General features: G+C 43.0%; 1 protein-coding gene across 4 annotated transcripts in view; it reads left to right on the top strand.

Annotated features, from left to right (window-relative positions):
- The window catches only part of ca5a (carbonic anhydrase Va), a 42,857-nt gene extending 24,471 nt beyond the window's left edge, over nt 1-18,386 (top strand). For 2 of the 4 annotated variants that reach the window (XM_078544434.1, XM_078544433.1), the window contains 2 exons: nt 4,814-4,969; nt 15,797-18,386. In XM_078544434.1, coding sequence (XP_078400560.1) covers nt 4,814-4,969; nt 15,797-15,955 — 315 coding nt within the window. In that variant the 3' untranslated portion in view covers nt 15,956-18,386. The remainder of the gene's footprint in view (nt 1-4,813; nt 4,970-15,796) is intronic. The other 2 variants (XM_078544435.1, XM_078544436.1) reach the window with 2 other exon arrangements.
- The last annotated feature ends 3,202 nt before the right edge of the window (nt 18,387-21,588 follow it).

Raw genomic sequence — 21,588 nt, 5'->3', positions numbered from 1 at the left:
TGCTGTGAGTGAGTTCCCCTGTTCCTCAGTCCCCTGCCATGCACTAATCATCCTTGTTTTCGTAGGCACATCTGGGAAGCAGCCGAGGGAGTCTACGAGCCAGTCCTTGACTCCAGTCCGGAGGACGCCACGGAAGAGGAATCTGCAGGCACCGAAATTGAAGGCCCGTCGCAGCACTCACCCACACCCTCCACCAGCAGAGGGAGACACTCACACCTTAGTGGCACCTAGTTCTAGAGTAGCTTCGGGGTCACAACCTGGTCAGCACATTGCACTGTCTGATCCGCAGCAGGCGGAGGCAGGGACTTGCCAGGTTGCCGGCACTCGGAGAACTGCTGGAGGCCAGAAGTCTGCTGAGCCTGAGTCAGATGAGGAGCCTTTGGCAGTTACTGGAGCTGCAAAGGTGAGCTCAGATGTTCGCTGCACCCCTCAGATTGCAAGACATGATGGAGGAGTCCATCTGCCTTCAGTCTGAGGCGATAGCGCCAGCATGCCAGTGCACCGAGGTCAACACTGGTAGGATGGTGGCCACCATGGACAACTTGGTCCAGGATATCAGCCCTGCACTGCTACAGCAGCTCACTCCATTGCTGAGGCACTTGTAGGCATCCATTAGTGTCAAAACGAGACTGGGGCAGGACATCTCGAGCTCACTCCAGCTGCCCCTTCCTTTCAAGGAGTCAGCCGGGGCCCTCAGGTACCCATAGGGAGGAGGACCAACAGGTCCACACTGAAGTTGGCCACTTCAGTCTTTCCTCTGTATGTTAGCACTCCCCTTGCTTTTCCATGGTCCATATCCAGTCACCCAGGTGACTACAGGAGAGTCCGGCCCATCTGAATCCCCTCTTCCTGTGACCCCAGCAGCTTCAGCTCCACAGGCCGAGGAGGGTACCACAGCAGGACCCCAAATGCAGGCCGAGGCCCTCTAGGTCTCAGCCCTCCAGAGGATGCTTGCCAAGGTCATCACAGACAACAGGGCGTAGCAGTCAGCAGGCTGCCTCCACCTCCGCTGTGGATGTCAGGGGAGCACCAAGATGTAGCGGCAGGGTTAGAAAGGTCAAGAAGATGTAACTCTTGTAGAGTTAAAACAATTAACTAAATTGTCAAGAAGATGTAACTCTTGTAGAGTTAAAACAATTAACTAAATTAATAATAACAAGAGGTAAAACAAGCACAGCCCCTAAGTCAGGTGTCAAGAAGACGTAGTTGCATAATGTGGGCACAGGTGTTAATCACTTGTACTTAATGTTGACCATGTAAATACGCTCCCTAAATGTCTCCTTGTCTATGGCTCCTTGTTATGATGAGTAGTGTTCGTGTCAATCAGATGCGAAACCTTGCTTTCTGCACAAAGTGAAGGCTAGTGTCACAGTCCAGAGCCTCTCCCCTGTGCAGTGTGTTACCTTTTGAGCACAGTGATTGTCTGGCTTCAAGGCCACTCTCCAGATTTGTGATGCCTGCACCTCCATGTGGCATTTGTTTGCTGCAAGAATCTCATACTCAAGCATCACTGGGCTCCATGATATTCTCTGTGTGCTCTCAGAACCTTAAGACACAGGGCTGACCCCACTCCCCCATCTCATCACCATTCCTGACAGGTGAAGGCGTGGTGCTGAAGAGAACAGGTGATGAAGCCTGCCAAAGGATCAAGTTGTCTGAATGTTCATGTGCCCGCTGTATCTCAGCAGCGTCTCCATGATATGAGCCTCTTCACAGAGCATATGTGCGCTGCCCTCAGCCAGACAGGTGTCAGATATTCCCAGATGCAATGTGGAGATCTCAGGAGTGTCATCACTGCATCTTGTCATCATCCTCCTGGAATCCTGTGGCATTGAGGGCTTCACGAGCATGCCTGCCTCATCTGGCCAGTGCAATGACCTCATCACCTTCCCTGACCTCATCACTCTTATCCCCTTTTACTTCCTCCTCATCAGAGGAGACATGCAGCTTTTGCCTCTCCTCATCATCCAGGTCTTCCCTCCTTTGCATCGCTAGATTGTGTAACACGTAGCAAGCCACTATAAAACGTTCCACTCTCTGGGGAGTGTACTAGAGTGCTTCGCCAGATCTGTCCAGGCACTGGAATCTCATTTTCAGGATGCCAATGGTGTGCTCAACCAAACTCCAGGTTGCGGGATGAGCCTCGTTGTACCTTCTCTCACCAGGAGTTGGAGGCCGCACAGGGATGTCATCAGCCACGTTCTTTGTAGGACAGAGCCCTTGTCCCCAAGGAGCCAGCCCTGCATCCTCTGTGGTCCCTGGAAGATGCCAGGGATCTGAGACTTGCTGAGGATGTATGGGTCATGGACCCTAATGGGCTATCTTGCACACACCTGCACGATCTGTTTGTTATGGCCATAGACCAGCTGAACATTAAGAGAGTGGAAGCCTTTGCGGTTCACATAACGGACTGCTTGTTTGCCAAGGTGACTTAAGGGCCACGTGAGTGCATTCGATGGCACCCTACACCTGTGGGAATCCAGAAATTTCAGCAAATCCCAGCACTCATGCTTCCTGGCTTGCCTGATCTCTGACAAAGTTGTTTGTCTTGGCAAAATGGGAGCCTGTGACTGCCTGAACACATTTGTGGTGGAGGCTTGTGGGATCCCGCAAAGGTCCACAGCGGAGCCCTGGAAATACTGTGCCGCACCTGGAGTACTGTGCACAGTTTTGGTCCCCTTACTTGAGGAAGGATGTAGTTGCACTTGGAGGTGGTTCAGAGGAGGTTCACTAGATTGATTCCAGAGATGCGGGGCTTGTCTTATGAGGAGAGATTGAGCAGTTTAGGCCTATACTCGCTAGAGTTTAGGAGGATGAGGGGAGATCTAATTGAGGTATATAAGATGCTAAAGGGGATAGGCTAAGTAGACGTGGAGCAGATGTTTCCCCTTGTGGGGCATTCTAGAACGAGAGGCTAAGGGGTGGTAGATTTAAATCAGAGATGAGGAGGAATTACTTTTCTCAAAGGGTTGTGAATCTGTGAAATTCACTACCTCAGAGTGCAGTGGATGCCAGGACGCTGAATAAATTTAAGGAGGAGATAGACAGATTTTTAATTAGTAACAGGTTATGGAGAGAGGGCAGGAAATTGGAGTTGAGGCCGAAATGAGATCAGCCATGATTGTATTGAATGGAGGGGCAGGCTCGAGGGGCTGAATTGCCTACTCCTGCTCCTAGTTCTTAAGTTCTTAATGGTAAAGCCCCAGGATGTTGATGGTGGGAGATTTTGGCATGGTAATGGTATTGAATGCCATGGGGAGGTGGTTATACTCTCTCTGTTGGAGATGATCATTACCTGGCACTTATGTGGTGCACACGTTACTTCCCACTTGCCTGAATGTTGTCCAGGTCTTGCTGCATGTGGGCATGGACTCTTTCATTACCTGAGGAATTGTGAATGGAGCTGAACGCTGTGCAATCATCAGCAAAGAACCCCACTTATGACCTTATGGAGGGAAGGTGATGCAGCTGAAGATAGTTCAGCCCTGGATAGTGCCTTGAGGAATTCCTGCTGTAATATCCTGAGAGTGAAATGATTGGCCTCTAACAACCACAGCCATCTTCTTCTCTAGTAGGTATAACTTGAGCCACTGGAGAATTTTCCCAATGACCTGCATTGCCTTCAGTTTTACCAGGGCTCGTTCTTAGAGCTCTTTGATGTCATTCTCGATAGAATGCTGCCTTAACGTCAAGGGCAGCGAATCTCATCCAGACTCCTTCCAGATTGCTCTTCCATACCAAGTTAATTGATACCTTTAAGCCCTTCCAGTATGAGCAATATCTTCAGATGAAGCATACTGCAATGCCTTGCATAAGTTCCCTTGGAACTTTCCTTCCACTTCCAAACAGCCTCTGACAGATGCATCTCTACCCTATGTACCGTACTCACTTCCATAACCTAGGACAGGAGCAAAAGACTGAAGGATCCTCAGAACAAGCCTTAGGGTAACCACCACCTTCCATCTCCACCACCCCCCCACCAACACCCTTTTCTTCCAAATGCTGCACTAAATCCTTTTTTTAAAAAAAAATCAGCATCTGAAGCAGAGGGAATTACACAACAGTGGGATCAGTAAAGAGGTGGTGCTCATACAGTGGGCTGTATGACTTCTTTCTATGCTGCAAGATTTTGCGGAACCGACTTTGGAATCTGCACTCATTTAATTCTGGCCTCTTGAGCTCCCCTAGTTTTAATTGCTCCACCATTGATGGCTGTGTCTTCAGCTCCTTGGGTCCTAAACTCTGGAATTCCCTCCCTAAACCACTCTACCTCTCTTTCCTCCTTTATGATGCTCCTTAAAACCTACCTTTTAGACTAAGCTTTTGGCCATCTGCCCTAACATTGCATTTACGTGGCTGTGTCTATTTCAGTGTCTAATACTTTATAATTCTCCTGTGAAGTATCTTTACACTAAAGGTGCTATATAAATACAAGTTGTTGATGGTGATGATGATTATTATTAAGAAATACTTCCAGAGGAAGAAATCCTGCAGTACAAATAGGATATGACTTCTGCCTTCATTTAATGAATTCCGTTTTAATGAGGATGTTGTTGGAGTGCCATGTCAATGCATTGCATATAAAGAATTGTAAAGATACATGTCCATTTCACCCTGTCAGGGCCAATTACAGGGAGAAGAAACCTGAAACAAAATGTATATGCATCTCTAAAATTACTACCCACTTGATAAATAGTTTTCAGAAACATAGGGTTAGAAGAAATAACCTGCTGCCATGAATAATCAAGAAATCGTAACATGAAAATGTATATCTTTCTTTACCCAAAATGTAGTTAATTATGTATACCTACAGGACGCAGCAGTAGATTTCTTTAACTTTGATCCCACCTGCATGATTCCACCCTGTTCTGATTACTGGACATACCCTGGTTCTCTGACTGCGCCACCTCTAACTGAATGTGTCACCTGGATTATTATGAAGGACCCCATCGAAGTTAGTATTGAACAGGTAACATTTTTAACTACTTAATTATTACAACTTTTATGTGCCCCTAAGACATTGTAAAAGGCTGTGCTACGGCCACAATTGGAGTAATGTGTGCAGTTTTGGACACCTCATTATAGAAAGGACATTAAACATACGGGTGGAAGCTGCAAAGCACTGGCATGCTAGTTTGAACTAGACACAGGGAACGATCTCTGTGCGCGAAGATAGGGCCTTGAGAATTGAAAGAAGTTGACCCTCAGACCTCATCTAAATATTAAGATTGGGTGGACAGCAGCAGCTTGCCTCATGGAAGCAAGCAATATTGGACTGCCTGCCCTCTGATAAGTTCCGGAGGGGGTGGGTGGCAATTGTGGCTGGCAGTGACCATTGGAAGTACGTAGAGTTCTCCCTGGCTCTGCAGGAATTTTTAATAAAATGTTAGACATCTTTTTACAGTCGCAGCTGCTGGCTTGGCGAGATCCATGCCCCAAATCCTGAGATGGCTTTCTCCGCTCAGAACAACCCAATTTCTTGTGTGTGTCCCTAAACGTGTTAAGGCCCTCCATAAGCATATGTATAATTTGGGCCATATCCTTTCTTATCTCACTGAACTTTTCCTTTATCCCATCCCATATGCTGATCTTTCAGTCTTCATCATTATTCTTCTCCATTTTTACAATGAGCTTAAAGATGCTGTGGTGGTTGTCCCTCAGTTCTCCAAAACTCTCAGTGGTTACTTGTCATTTCATCTTGCAGAAATAATGAAGGTTTCTTCTTTCTTTGTTAGTCTAGAAATGTATTGACCTAAGAAGCAATTTTAGATTTTTTTAAGCTTCCCTAGTTTGACAACACGCATTTATTTCTATCCCAGTGCATCTTAGTATAGTTAAAATATCCAATATTGCTACCCTGTTCTTGTATTATCATCACAAATCTCCCACTCTAATTTTCACTGTTTGATGTCCTATAATACAGTGAGAATTCTATAATCAACCTTCCTCTTCCTTAACCTTATTTACAAGGATTCTGTCTGAATGTAATCCCAAAAACATCCTTGCATTCACCTGAATCCTTTTTAATACTGGCACCCCAGTCTCTTTTTTTCCTGGAAAGAATGTTAAACTTGTAAAGAACCTTGGTTAGACTTGGAATAGTTTTGGTCTCCATATTATAAAAAAGATATAGAGGCACTGGAAACAGTTCAAAAAGGATTTACAAGAATGATACTGGAGCTGAGAGGTTATACCTATCAAGAAAGACTGAACAGGTTGGGTCTCCTTTTCCCTAAAAAAGAGTGGACTGATACAGATTTTAGGATTATGAACAGATTATGGGTTTGATAGGATAGACAGAGAAGATGTTTCCATTTACCGGCAAGTCTAGATTAAAATTAGGGGCCATAAGTACAAGATAGTCACAAATAAATCTAGCAGGAACTTCAGGAGAAACTTCTTTCTGCAGAGTGGTTAAAATGTGGAGCCCACTACCACAGCAAGAGTTGAACCAAATAGCCTCAACATTCAAGAGGAAGCTTAGATAAACACTTGAGGGAGAAAGAAATAGAATGTTGATTGTTACGATCCAGCTAGGGACCAGTATCTTTTTTCTAAAGGAGACAAAGTTTGAAATCCCAGTTACCCATCATGACAATAAAGCCACAAGATTCCACAATTTTAAGCAAACAAAACAAACTTTACTGTACAAAGTCAGGAAAGTAAAACAATTTACAGTATCTATCTTATACTCCAACATTCAGAATTAACATGAGGTAAATATGAATAACAGGCCAACTGTGGTCAAACACACCGCCCTGCACACTAAATGGCAGATGTGACCCAGAAAGATCCTTTGGATTTCTCAGCAAGCCACCCAAATGTCATTGACCGCTGTGAGTCACATTATCTCGTTAAAATCCTGTCTTCCTCATGAAGGATTTTAGCTCTTCACTTTCAGAGATCTAGCCTCTGAATTCCCTCAAAACCTGCTCTGACTCAGACTGCCTCAACAACTGCACGCTTTCCGATGGTTCAATCTCTTCTGAGACTGCGTTCCATGGGACTCATAAAGCTGCACTCCCTCCTTCAATTATTGGCACAGTTTCAGCTATTTCGCTGACCGCTAGCTTCACTAAGCAGACACTGCCCCTGGGTTTCTCCAAATTCCAGTCCCCCATCTATACCAAGCTATGAATAGCTCCCAAGGTTTCCTCAGCTCTAACGCTCTCCAGCACGGAATGAGTAACCTTCTGCCACCTTCTCAGCTCCCCAGGACTTGAGCCCTAATTGTCTGGAGCCTGCTAATAGCTCCAAGGGCTGCTCTGTGAGCTGCGAACTAGACGAGGTCCAAACTGCAACCAACATGCACCAATGGCTAGCAGGGTTTCTTCAAGCCTTAACTGTCTAGAGCCTGCTAACAGCAGCACCCTTTCGGTATCCAGCCTCTTCCCCTGCTGCAGAACACTCGCTCTCTCAGCAAACACATGGGTAAATTGAAACCAGAGAACCTTCTTAAGCTCCACCTATCTCCATGGTGACATAGCCTATTCAGGTCTATCTTCAAACTGACCTCCAAGCCAATTATCCCTCCTTTCTCCAGCTAAGAAAGCCCCTCTCCTGTTTTATGGCTCCATCTCTTCTAGCTGTTAACCCCTTGTCAACATGGCCCCAACCTTTTAAGTGTAATAGACTCTAAGCTTTAGTTACATTTAACCAATTTTCAACAGTTAAACTTTCCAGAACTAAAGATTACCCCTAAAATATTAACGTGAACTAGATAAACTATTTGTCACATGATGAGGTTAGATGAAGAAGGGGCGGGGGAGGCTCTTGTGGAACATAAACACCAGCATGGGTATGTTGTGCTGAATGACCTGTTTCTGAGTTGTAAATACATTGTAATTCATACAAATTAAATCATCTCACAGGGACCATCGCAATCAGCAGGCTGCAATCCACATTGGCCTTTTCACAAACATTAAATGTGTTTCTTATTGTGCGAAGTAGCATCAATGAAATGGATGAACTGCTTCATGATATACGTTTCCATGAAATCTGTTGCATGAGAAACAGCAACAGGCAGGAGATGAGCTGGACATGAAATGTAAAGCAATATCTGTTGTCTTTAAATTCACATCACTGTTAAACTTTGTACCGTAAGCAACAGAACCTGAATTCTGAGGCACTATTCTTTGCCATGTAAGATTATACTGTTTGCTTTAAAATTATGATTGCACACATATCTCGTTATTTGTAGCAGGTATAAAATAGATGTAAAGAAATTGCACTTTTGTGAATACGTTTGATGGTTATGTGAATGTTTTGGGCAACCAAAGGTGGTGTAATTTTGATTCTTTGGAATCCTCTTATTTCGAGGTTTAGCCATCCTCCCACTCAGTGATAGTGTCCCACTGTGAGATTCACATTCCTATGATGTCAACCTCAGTTGAACGTGTCTCTACACCCTTGTGTGGTGCCAGGGACATGTATTTAAATCTTTATTTGAAGTGTGTGATGTAAGCGTTTCTAACCTTCTTCCTCAAGGCTCTCCACTGAGAGTGAAGGCAGCTCATCAGCATTGATATTCTAGCGACATTTGTGTCTCCTCAGTGGTACTGGCAGAAGAAAAGACATGTACGGGAGGACGAGATCCCAAGGCATGTCCACATATCAATCGCAGCAGTGTGTGCATCATTATATGGTGGCGAAGGCTGCAAGTCTTCTCTTGCATCTGGTTCCTAAGTAGACTGTCAATTCCCAGAGTGAGCTCATTCACAGGGCTCCACGGGCCAAAGCAAAAATTATGGCCTGACGATTCATCTGCAAGTGTGAATGCAGGACTCGTTCTCACTGTAAGTGAGTGAACATCCCCTGAGATGAACGCAAATGGCATTGAGGGCTAGGAGAGATGCCCTCACTTAAATTTACTCTTCCTGGAACCAGCAACTAACGTATTACGGGCACATTTCCCACGTCTTCCTTCCTCCATGGCATGATCAAACTCATACTGACCCCCTGCAGCCTCCTGAGGTTCCTGGGCCTCCGGCCCTTCATCCTCTGATGAGCTCTCATCCTCCTCCAGTTCATTCTCTGGCAGGGCTTCACCTCTTTGCATTGCCAGACTGTGAATGGCGCAACACATTGCGATGATGCAGGAAACCCTTTCGGAAGTGTATTGTAGTGAGCCACCTGAATGGTACAAGCATCTGAAGTGCTTCTTCAGAAGCCCTATGGTCTGCTCTATAAGGGAGCATTTGGAGCTGTGAGCAGTATTGTACCTCTCCTTGGAAGGACTCTGAGGGCAATGCAGTGGTGTCATCAGCCAGCGTTTCAGTGGGTACCTCTTATCCCAGCAGCCACCTCTATAGGCGTAATGGCCCCTGAAAATCTCAGGAACCTGAAAGTGACTCAGGTTGTAGGAATCATGGCAACTCCCAGGGTACTGTGCACAAACGTGTTTCCAGTGATCACATACCAGATGTACATTGATGGAATGATAGCCCTTGCGGTTTATAAACATTAGGGGCTGCTGCCATGGAGCCTGTATAGCCACATGGCTGCAGTCTCTTGCACCCTGTGCTCTTGGCAAACCTGAGATGGTGGCAAAGCCTGTGAATCTTGCAGCCTGGCTATCTTTGCCCAGAACAAACCTGACATAATAATGGACCTTACTGTAAAGGGCATCTGATATCTCCTTTATGCATTGATATGTTGTGGACTAAGAGATGCCGCACAGGTCCCCTGTTGATCCTTGGAAAGAATCGGAGGCAAAGAAATTTAGCACTGTGGTCACTTTCAAAGCCACTGACAAAGGATACCCTGCAACTCCACGTGGCATCAGGTCTTCATGAAAAATGTGGCATATGTGATGTACCAGGGCTCGGGACAAGCCATTTTTTTTGGCTCTTCCAGTGATATTGGGTGGCTGGTGGGTGACAGGCTTAATAGACCAGAAAGCCTATTATCGTCCTTTATTTTTGTTTGTATTTATGTAATTGCAGACAACTTGCAGCATAGATGCTCTTTCTCAAGACTTTCGGCTACCAAAGCTTTTCACTGACTTTACAACCTTTGCACTATGATTAACATTCTGCCACTGATTTTGCTTTTGGCCATGATAGTCAGAGAACATGACACAATATTCTGACTTACATGCTTCTTTAGCTCTCTCCATAAAACCAGACATGTACAATTTGGGTCACAAGTTGAAATCTCCCAGGAATAAAAACAGAATATGCTGGAAAAATCTCAGTAGGTTAGGCAGCATGTGTGTAGAGAGAGAAACAGAATTAGCGTTTCAGGTTGTGACCTTTCATAGAACTGAGAAAAGTTAAAAATATAAAAGCTTTGAGCAAGGGCTTGGTGGGACAAGAATAAATGAAGGTCTGCGATAGGATGAAAGGCTAGAGATTGAATGATAGAAAAATTAATGCTCAAGGGTCCAAGCGAATATAGATGGGGCAAGAAAAGAAACAAATAAAGATGTGTCGACAGCAGGTGCGCTACTGGCTGAAAGAATACCTATTTTTCTGGTATATTGATGACTGTATTGACGCAGTGTCCTGCTCCCACCCTGAATTGGAAAACTCCAACTTTGCTTCCACCCTTCTCTTAGTTTCACGTGGTCCATCTCTGACTCTTCCCTTCCTTGACTTCTCTGTCTCCATATCTGGTAATAGGCTATCAACTAACATTCATTATAAGGCTACTGACTCCCGCAGCTACCTCGACCACACTTCCTCACACCCTACACCCTGTAAAAATAGTTTTTCTTTCGGCCAGTAGCGCACCTGCTGTAAACACATCTTTGTTTGTTTCTTTTCTTGCCCCACCTATATTCTCTTTGACCCATGAGCATTAATTTTTCTATCACTTAATCTCTAGGCTTTCATCCTATTGCAGACCTTCCCTTTATCCGTTTCCCACCAACCCTTTGCTCAAAGCTTTTACATTTTTAACTTCTCTCAGTTCTATGAAAGGTCACAACCTAAAACGCTAATTCTGTTTCTCTCTCTACACACATGCAGCCTAACCTGCTGAGATTTTTCCAGCATATTCTGTTTTTATTCCTGGGAGATTTCAACTTGTGACCCAAATTGTACACTGTCTGGTTTTATGGAGAGAGCTGAAGAAGCATGTAAGTCGGAATATTATGTCATTCTCCCAGTTCCTCTGTCTCTGTCGCATCTGTTCTGATAATAGTAGAATCACAGAGAGCTTATGGCCCAGAAAGAGACCACTTGGCCCATTGTGTCTGCGCTGGCTGAGAAACAAGCCACCCAGTCTAATCCCACTTGGTCCGTAGCCCTACTGGTTTTGGCACTTGAGGTGCATATCCAGACATCTTTTCGTGGAAACAATTTTTGGCATTCTCGCCATATTGTCTGCTTACGCTGTCAAACACGCCCCCCACCAATGGGCACGGAAAATTTGCCCGAGGTGACCAGAACTGCACACAGAACCTAAGTTGTGGCTTAACCAATGTTTTATATAGTTCCAGCATAACCTCCCTGCTCTTATATTCTATGCCTCTGCTAATAAATGAAAGGATTTCATGTGCCTTCTTAACCCCCTTATAATCCTGTCCAGCTACCTTGAGGGATCTGTGGACATTCACTCCAAGATCCTTCACTTCCTCTACACCTCTCAGAATCCTCCCATTTATTGTGCAATCCTTTGCTTTTTCTGACCTCCCCAAATGCATCATCTCACATTTATCTGGGTTGAATTCCATTTGCCACTTTTCTGCCCACCTGACAGTCCATTGGTATCATCCTGCAGTCTGCAGCAATCCTCCTCACTATCAACCCCATGGCCAATTTTTGTGTCATCTGCAAACTTCTTGGTCATTTCCCCTACATTTACATCCAAATCATTAATATACGCCACAAAAAAGCAGTCCTGAGCCTAAGGAACCCCACTGGAATCCACCTTCCAGTTACAAAGACATTCATCAACAATTACCTTTTGTTTCTTGCCAATGTAACCTTCCACATCAGTGCTTCTGAAATGTCTTCTTTTCTCAACCAAGAATTCCTACCCACTCTGGTTTACATGGCCCTCGACCATGTCTGCCACCTTTCCTGCACTTCTGCTCTCACCATTTCCCTCCCTCCCAGAACCACGTTAGGATTCCCCTTGTCCTCACCTTCCACACCACTAGCCTCCGTATTGAAATGATCATTTTACACCATTTCCACCACCTTCAGTGTGATACCACCACCAAACACATCTTCCCCACCCCTTTCAGCATTCCAAAGGGACTGTTCCCTCCGTGATGCTCTGGTCTTCTCCTCAGTCACCCCCAACACCGTTCCCACAGCAACTTTCCAACTCAGGAGATGTAACACATCTTTTACCTCCTCTTCATCCAAGGGCCAAACAGTCCTTCCAGGTGAAGCAGTGATTTACATGTACTTCTTTCAATCTAGTCCACTGTATTCGCTGCACACAATGTGGTCTCCTCTACGTTGGGGAGATCAAATGCAGATGTGCTTTGCGGCACATCTCCGTTCAGTCTGTGAGCATGACCCCGAGCTTCCGGTGGCCTGTCATTGTAATCCTCCACCTTGCTCTCACGCTGACATTTCTGTCCTCGGCCTACTGCACTGTTCCAGTGAAGCTCAACATAAGCTTGAGGAACAGCACCTCATCTTTCAATTAGGCACTACAGAGCCTTCTGGACTCAACATCGAGTTCAACAATTTCAGGTTGTAAACTCTGTCTCCCATTTTATTTCCTTTTCTTTGCTTGTTTCAATTTTTTTTCTTTCAGCCAACAGCACAACGCTCCAGGCACACACACATTGGTTCTTCCGCAGTATTTTGCTTTTATATTGTTTCTTTTCTTGCCTCATCTCCATTCCTTTGTTCCTGAAGGTCAAACCTTTCTGTCATCTAATCTCCCTAATCTTTCACCCTATCACAGACTTTCCTTTTGTCCTTGTCCCGCCCACCCTTGTTCAAACCCTATTACAGTTTCCAGTTCTGAAGTTCTGATGAAGGGTCAGAGACCTGAAATGTTAACTCTGTTTCTCTCTCAGCATAGATGCTGCCTAACATGCTGAGTTTTTTTCCAGCATTTTCTGTTTCTATTTCAGATTTGCAGCATTCTTGATTGAAACATAAGAGATCCTGAGGGTCTTAACAGGGTGGATGTGGAAAGGATGTTTCCTCTTGTGGGAGAATCTAGAACTAGGGGCCACTGTTTAAAAATAAGGGAGTGCCCATTTAATACAGAGATGAGGAAAAATTGTTTCTCTCAGAGAGTCGTGAGTCTTTGGAACACTCTTTCTCAAAAGGTGGTGGAAGCCAAGTCTTTGAATATTTGTAAGGCAGAGGTCGATAGATTCTTGATAAGCAAGGGGGTGAAAGGTTATCAGGTGTTGGCAGTGTGAAATTGAGGTTACAATTAGATCAACCATGATCTTATTGAATGGCAGAGCCGCTCAAGGGGCCAAGTGGCCGCCTTCTGCCCCTGATTTGTATGTTCATCCATACTAGTCTGCTTTTCAATTGAAATTTACTAGGTCCTGCCCAAGATCACTGAATTTAAATACAAATTCCAATTCTGTTTTTTTTTCCCCAACTGAAAATCAGGCCTTGAGGTGTATGTGCTTCACATCAGCATTCAGGTCATCTGGTATGTGTTGCACACAACATGGATCACTCATAAGGGCACAAGTGCAATGTTTCTGTATTTCTGAACTTGATTCTTAGAAAGGAAAAAGTTGAAGAGTTCTGATTTCTTTTGTAAATTTCAGGAAACATTTAGTACTTAACAATTAGAAGCCCAAAATAATCAATGAATTTTGGGAACATTTATTAAAAAAAATATTTTAATGACCCTTACAGTTAAAAGTAATACCTCAAGTATTCTACCCAGGCATGATTTCCAAGTAGGATAAAATCATAGCACAGGAAGTAAATGTGACAAAATTTTCCATTTATGTAGAGTGACTAACATTGTGAAATATTCTAAGGTACTTAACAGAGTGTAATATCATAAAAATTGACATTGAGCCAAAGAAGGACATTTTCAATCTGATGGCTAAAAGCTTGACTAAAAAGATAGGTTTTAGGAACTGCCTTAAAGGAGGAGCGAGGATTGAAAGTTTTAGAGAGGGAATTGCAGAGCTTAAGATGTAGATGGCTGATGATACAGCTTCCAATGGTGGGGTAAAGCAGGAAAGCAAAAGAGGCCAGAATTGAAGGAATGCAAAGTGCTTGTGGGGTTGTAGAGCTGGAGGAGGTTACAGAGATTGGGATGGTCACAGCCATGAGGAATTTCAGTATGAGAATTAGAATTTTAAAATTGGGGCATTGATGGACTGGGGGCCAATGTAAGTCAGTGAGCATAATAGTAAACCAGACTTTGTGCAGGTTAGGATATGGACAGCAGAGTTTTGGATGTACAAATTTATGGAGGGTGGAAGATGGGATATCAGTCAAAACACATTTAGAATAATTGTGACTGAAGATAACAAAAAGGATGGGAAGGTTTTTGGAACAGCTGGGTGGAGATGGGCAGCAAGTTGTAGCAAGTTTTTAATGATGGTAGAGGATTGGTACATCAGTTTGGTTGAATTATCCAGGCAGCCTTCCCATCACCCTCCTTCCCACCCCTGACCTGTCCTTACTTTTATGAGAGGCGGGCGAGGCCTAGAGTAGCCCACCCATCCTTGCCCCAGTTGAGGCTCTTAAATGGCCAATTAATCGTCACTTAAGGGCTGTTACCCACCCAGTCTCAATTTTGAGGCTGGCGAGAGGAGGTCAAAGGTGCGGGGTAGGTCCAGCAAGTTACCCTGTTTGAACCAAAGGCAGGAAAGAGAGCGCACCTCTCTAAAGGGCTGCCATTCCAATACAGGCGCCCAAACTCCAGGTTCTGCAAATCCCCCGGTGTTCCCACCCCTGATCCTCAGCCTCTCTGTTAAGACCCCCACCCCATTCTCCACACTCTCTCCGGGCCTCATCTCCCTTCCCTGCCATGAGACACTCCCCCAACCTTCTGCCGTGCTGTCTGGTCCTGGACTTAAGGACTCTGGGACTGCTTTCAGTACCAGCAATGGCCACTGCTGGTGGTGCTGCTATGGCTATGGAGCTGCTAGCCAATCAGATTGTCCAGCAGCTCTCTGAAGCAGGGCTTCCGCCCAAGTGAGGGGTAAAAGTTTCATGGAGTATTAAATGGCTGAGGGGCAGCTGGCATCCGCATTGACACTGACCCTGCCATCTGTTAAATGCTGGAGATTAATCACACAACACCAATGCTGTGGATCTGACTTGATCGTAAGAGCATGTGGTATTTTGCAGTATCTGCAGCAATAAATACCCTTTATATAAAAGTTTTTTAGGTAAGGAAATTTTGCTGTAGCCCGTGAAGGACCAAAGGCATCTCCCTCCATTAGAGACAATTGGTTATATAGCTTTAGGGGAGGTAGTCCTCCATGAACTACCACAGCTGGTACGGGGATTGAACCTGCACTGTTGACATCATTCAGTACCACACACTAGCCAACTGAGCTAACTAACCCCTAAAGTTTATTAATATTTAAATAAAGAAGGTTTTCATGTATTTTCTCAACACTCCCATAATTGTGTATTTAATCAAGACTCGTGCAATATGATTTTTCATAATTGATAACAGGGTTACAGCAGTACAGTACTTCATTACATATGTACACAACCACTGATTTACAGTGACTGAAAAATCAAGTTTTTCATTTTAATGGATGTCGTAGAGTGTATTCTCTGATTCTGTCCTTTCTTCCTTGAACACCACAAACCAGTTGCTTTGTGGTGTTCTCTTGAGAGGAGGCCATGGTGCATTTTGTAACTTTAAAAATTTTCTTTTACAGCTGGCTATGTTTCGCAGTTTGTTTTACACATCTATTGGGGAAAAGCAAAAGAATATGGTGGACAACTATCGATCAGTGCAGCCTTTACTGAAACGGACCGTATATTCAACGATCCCATCATTCCGCAACAGTGTTTCCCAACAGAATGCATACACCTGAATCTGGAAAACTGTTCAAGAGAACATACCTAAAAGCCTTACTTAAATTTTAAGGATACTAAATTACTTTTCTTTTATGTTTGGGTAAACTGGAAAAAGAAATCACTTAATTTTTACACTTACATGCAGAAACTTCCACAGTCCTTTAAAAACCAGAGACGGTTCAGTAGATATTTTTAGGGGTGATTTTTATCATTCAGTATAGTTAGAATTTATACAGTAATTGGGGTATGTATTTCTTACACAGCATAGTTAAAATTGATACCATTATTAGGTGCTTTTTATCATTCAATAAGCATAAACAAAGAATGTATGTTTATGTAAAGAACACTAAACTAAACCACTTTGATTGTTTGCTTATCATTAAAAATATATTTTCTGGAACACTTAAGATTTATTACAATGATTGCTGATTTTCAAACTCAAATATTTGATGGCAGATAGTATATGTAAATTTATTATGGTTATTACTGACTATTGAACCATATCATACCTTGTAAAAACAAGACCAAAATGGAGTAAAATAGTTGGTAGTTAAAATAATAAATACACAGTGGGTGATGTCTTGGTGCTACACACTACTATGCAACCAGGCAACAGCCTGAATAATAATGATCTAATCAAAGTGTTCTTGCCTGCTCTTGTTTATATTTTGCAACAGGGTAAGTGCCTGATCTCAGCTGTGCAATTATAGAGGGATGATGGTGGATGAATTCATCATTAACACTTTTATGCAGCTTCTGGTCGCCATCTCAGAAGTTATATTGACTGTTCTGCAGGGCTAGGAAAATTGAAAGATGAGGCAGAAAACAATTTCTGCATCCTTAATAAAGTTCTGAGGTATTTATTCACATGCAGAATAATGTTTTAGTTTGAGTTGGTGCAGAAGTGTGATGTTGAAGGTATCTCACATGTTAAGATGTGGTGTCATACTGGAGAATCTTTGTAATGCAACAGTAAATGCATTTTTTGTTCACCTGCAGAACACTTTACATAGCAACATAGGAATTGTTAAGCTAATAGAAGTCAAATCTGTCTAGTTCATTAACTGCCAGCCTGGCGGATACATAATACTATAATATTGGAGTTGTTGACTAATTATCATAATTAAATTATCAATTCTGCAACAAACCCAGTATGACAGAAGGAAAATCCCATGATCAAGAGCTTTTGGAACTACAGGTCCTAAAGTCACCGTATTCCTCCCGAGCATTCTAGACACACCATATGTTATGTTTAAAATTATTTGTATATTGTATACCCAAATTGTTATTTTCTGAAAGAATTTTTTCTAATTTGCATTTGAAAGGATTAACACTACCTCCTCCCACCATCTCCCTAGGGAGACTGTACCATAGATTAGCATTGCATCACGGGGCAGTTATTGCTGTGTTAAATCAAGAACAAAATTAGAGACAGCAAAGGGAATGCACTTAATGTATTAAAAGATAGGACAAATTGACATCAAAATCAGTGCTCCATTAAATCGGAATAATAGATTTGAGCCTGTATTTTCCCACATGTTTGATTATAACTACAATGCACAGGGAAAGTGATCCGTGTCCTTCTCATGGATCTCCCAATGGAATTCATGTAGGCACAGGAAGATAATCTGGAATAGAACAAATAAAATACTGGAAATTTAGCAGCAAGAACAAATATATTCACATTTTTGGTTAAACCCATTCTTTAGATTAGCGAATCCAAACCAGAATCTGAAACTTTTACTCATTGGGTGCTGATCAAATTGCTGTGCATTTCCTGTATTTCTACTGTTACTCCACATTTCAGGCACTTTATGGTTTTTCTTTTTAATTCACATCTATTGACTGAGCGATGCAGTTCCTAACAATAACAGAAATGTACAAAATCTATTTTTGAGACAGGTTTAATTAATCAGCATTTAAAAATTATTTTAGATAACTGTTGCCTAAGTTTCAACCAGCTCCTTAAAACTCTGAAGAAGAGTCATATGGACTCGAAACATCAACTCTGTTTCTCTCTCTATGGATGCTGTCAGACCTGCTGAGTTTTTCCAGCCATTTCTGTGTTTGTTCCATAAAACTGGCATTTGATATCCTATGGGAAGAGAATTTTACTAGCCAAACGATAAACAAAAGGCTGATGTAACCAACATGGAGTGACGCTCATGGGGAGCAATGATCAGGATTTTGCAGAGCAAAGCTGTCTCAATTTAAATAATTCAAATTAACAGATAGTGGGGCGCCCAAGGCCACAATTTCATGATAGCTGCTGCCTGCAAGCATCTTTCTAAACTGTGAGAATCCAATTAGAGAGCCAACCCGTGGAATCAATCCTTAAGCATATTAAGAGAATGGGGACTTGCTTTACAAATAATATATATGTATGTATAAAAACATCTAATCTATAATTTGATCTTTTTGAAAATGATTGAGCAGCAAATAAAGATTTTTAAAAAAGCCTAGCTTCTCCAACAATATATGTAAACCAAAGTATCTGTTTGTGTTCTTAAAATAATTTTTCTTTTGTTGTAGCTCCTCACATGGCTCGGTGTGTAAATATCAACAACTTGTTATATAGTGCCTTAAATGTAATAAAACATCCCAAGATATTTCAAATAGCCGATATAAAACAAAACATGCTTGGTCAAGGAGATAAGTTGAAAGGAGTGTCTTAAAGGAGGAAAGCGAGGTGGAGAGGTTTAAGAAGGGAATGAATGAGGTGGAAATAGGAAGATAACCAGCTGCAACATAAATAGTGCTTTCCAAACTTTCAGACCTACAAAATTGAAACAGTGAGTAAAAAAGAAGCCTTTGTTTCAAGGCTGGATTGACAGGATTTGGGAGGAGATGAGGGTGGAATCTTTGGGGTGGGGGTGCTAGCATGTGGCTCATGTTCTGTAATTTATCTCTGAAATAAGATATTGTAGTGTGTTGATGTAGTATAATCATCTCTCAGTGTGTGCCATTGCCTTCTGGAGAGGAGGAGGAGGAAATAAAGAAATAAAAACAAAAAATGTTGGAAAAACTCAGCAGATTTCAGATTCCAGCGTCCGCAGTATTTTGCTTTTATCTAGGAGGAAATTAAGAATGGATTCTTTATTTTTTGCTTCCGTTGCTGATGTACTATTTGTTAACAATGACCTCTTATATTAGTCTCTAATCAATACAGTGATCCTTCCAGTAGCAAGTACCCACCCATCTGTTAAAAGCTGAATCTAGGGTTTTTATTAGCTTGGGAGCTTAGAACAATGTCAGTGGTGCTTTGATTGTATCAAAAAACAAATACACATCGGCTACCACTATTTGTATGGTCTGGAACAAGAGGAGGAGAATCAGAGTTGGGTAAATGCCAGGCAGATAGGATTACACCTTAGTATTGTCCTTATGCTGACACTTATGTATATGGGATGAGGACTACTTATTCTGAGTTTAGGTCAAGGGATGCTCTATTGCAGCAGGCCTGGATGTGACCACATTCTCCATAATGGTCTACTGTTCAGTTGTGCAGTACCGCACTGATACAAGTTGAATACTGCTGCAGTAGGCACCTTCAAAAGTTAGAGGTTGTATGGAACAATCTCAGAGGACTCCCAAGAGGACTGATGTTGAGTACCAAGGAACATTTGTAGGCAAGGCCTCTGAGGTCTGAGTGCCTGGGAGCAACAGCTGAAGGAAGCTTGTGTGTGAGGCAATCAATGACTGGGTAAATAAGGAGATAAGCAATGAAAAGTCCATGGATATTATGAGAGACTGGTCTGACTTCATCATTTCCTACTCCTATTGCCTCCATATCTATAATCATTATGGCCCTCTTTTCATAAGTTAAAGGTCGTAGTTTTGGTGATCTACTCTTGTCTGCAAGTACTGCCTTCTGTTGCATACAGTTGATAGGATTATGAGAGCAGACAACTTTCACCTAAGTGCCCAGGACAATAATTGTCTCATTTAACTTGGATATGCAGCTGTAAGGAGTCTTATGCTGACATTGTACTTGGTGCTCTGAGTTCAACCATATCTGCAATTGACAGCTGCAATAATATTCAAGTTGTTCTCCCAAATTGAGAAGCGCACAACTTTTAATGATGAGCTTATGTCTACCCAAGTGCCATGTACTGAGCACGGTGCATCTATAGCAAATGGTGCATCCAAAGCAAATAGTGCAGCATTCAGGCACTCATGCAGTACTTACGAACAGACAAATTAGGAGCAGGAGTATGCCACTTGGCCCCTCGAGGCTGCTACGTCATTCAATAAGATCATGGCTGATCTGATTATAACCTCAACTCCACATTCCCACCTACCCCTTTCACCTCCTTACTTATCAAGAATCTACCTACCTCTGCCTTAAAAAGTCTAATACTCTGCTTCCACTGTCTTTTGAGGAAGAGCGTTCCAAAGACTTGTAACCCCCTGAGAGAGAAAAAATTCTCATCTCTGTCTTAAATGAGCAACCCCTTATTTTTAAACAGTGACCTTCCCACGGTTCTAGATTATCCCACAAGAGGAAACATCCTCTAAACATCCACCTTGTCAAGACCCCTCAGGATCTTATATGTTTCAACCAAGTCGCCCTTTACGCTTCTAAACTCCAGCGGATACAAGCTTAGCCTGTCTAACCATTCTTTTGAACTAAGTCTGTCTGACCATTCCAGTTGTTAGTCTAGTAAATCATCTCTGAACTTTTTATTCATTTACGGGATCTGGGCGTCGCTGGCTAGGCCAGCATTTATTGTCCATTCCTAATTGCCCCTGACAAGGTGGTGGTGAGCTGCCTCCTTTAACCACTGCAGTCCATGTGTGTAGGTATACCCACAAAGCTGTTAGGGAGGGAGCTCCAGGATTTTGACCCAGTGACAGTGAAGGGACCGTGATATATTTCCAAGTCAGGATGGTGTGTGACTTGGTGGGGAACCTCCAGGTGATGATGTTCCCATGTGTCTGCTGCTCTTGCCCTTCTAGATGATAGCGGTCGTGGGTTTGGAAGGTGCTGTCTAAGGAGCCTTGGTGAGTTTCTGCAGTACATCTTGTGGATGCTACTACCACTGCGTCAATGATGGAGGGAGTGGAAGTTTGTGGATGGGGTACCAATCAAGCGGGCTGCTTTGTCCTGAATAGTGTGAAGCTTCTTAAGTGTTGTTGGAGCTGCACTCATCCAGGCAAGTGGAGAGTATTCCATCACGCTCCTAACTTGTGCCTTGTAGATGATGGACAGGCTTTGGGGAGTCAGGAGGTGAGTTATGTGCTGCAGAATTCCTAGCCTCTGACCTGCTCTTGTAGCCACAGTATTTATATGGCATGGCCAGTTCAGTTCTTGGTCAATAGTAACCCCCAGGATGTTGAATGGAACTGCTTCCAATGTATTTACATTCTTAAATAAGGAGAGCAATATTGTACACAGTACTCCATATGTTGTCTCACCAATGCCCTGTACAACTAAAGCATAACCTCCCTATTTTTGTATTCAATTCCCCTCACAATAAACGATAACATTCTATTAGCTTTCCTAATTACTTGCTGCACCTGCATGCTAACCTTTCGCGATTGATGGACTAGGATACTTAGATCCCTCTGCTTCTCAGAGCTCTGCAATCTCATCATTTAGATAATATGCTTTTTTATTTTTCCTGCCAAAGTGGACAATTTCACATTT

Source organism: Cetorhinus maximus, chromosome 6, assembly GCF_964194155.1.
Source record: "Cetorhinus maximus chromosome 6, sCetMax3.hap1.1, whole genome shotgun sequence".
Taxonomy (NCBI): Eukaryota; Metazoa; Chordata; class Chondrichthyes; order Lamniformes; family Cetorhinidae; genus Cetorhinus; species Cetorhinus maximus.
Note: the sequence above shows the minus strand (reverse complement) of the source record. Positions and strands in the feature narration are given on the sequence as shown.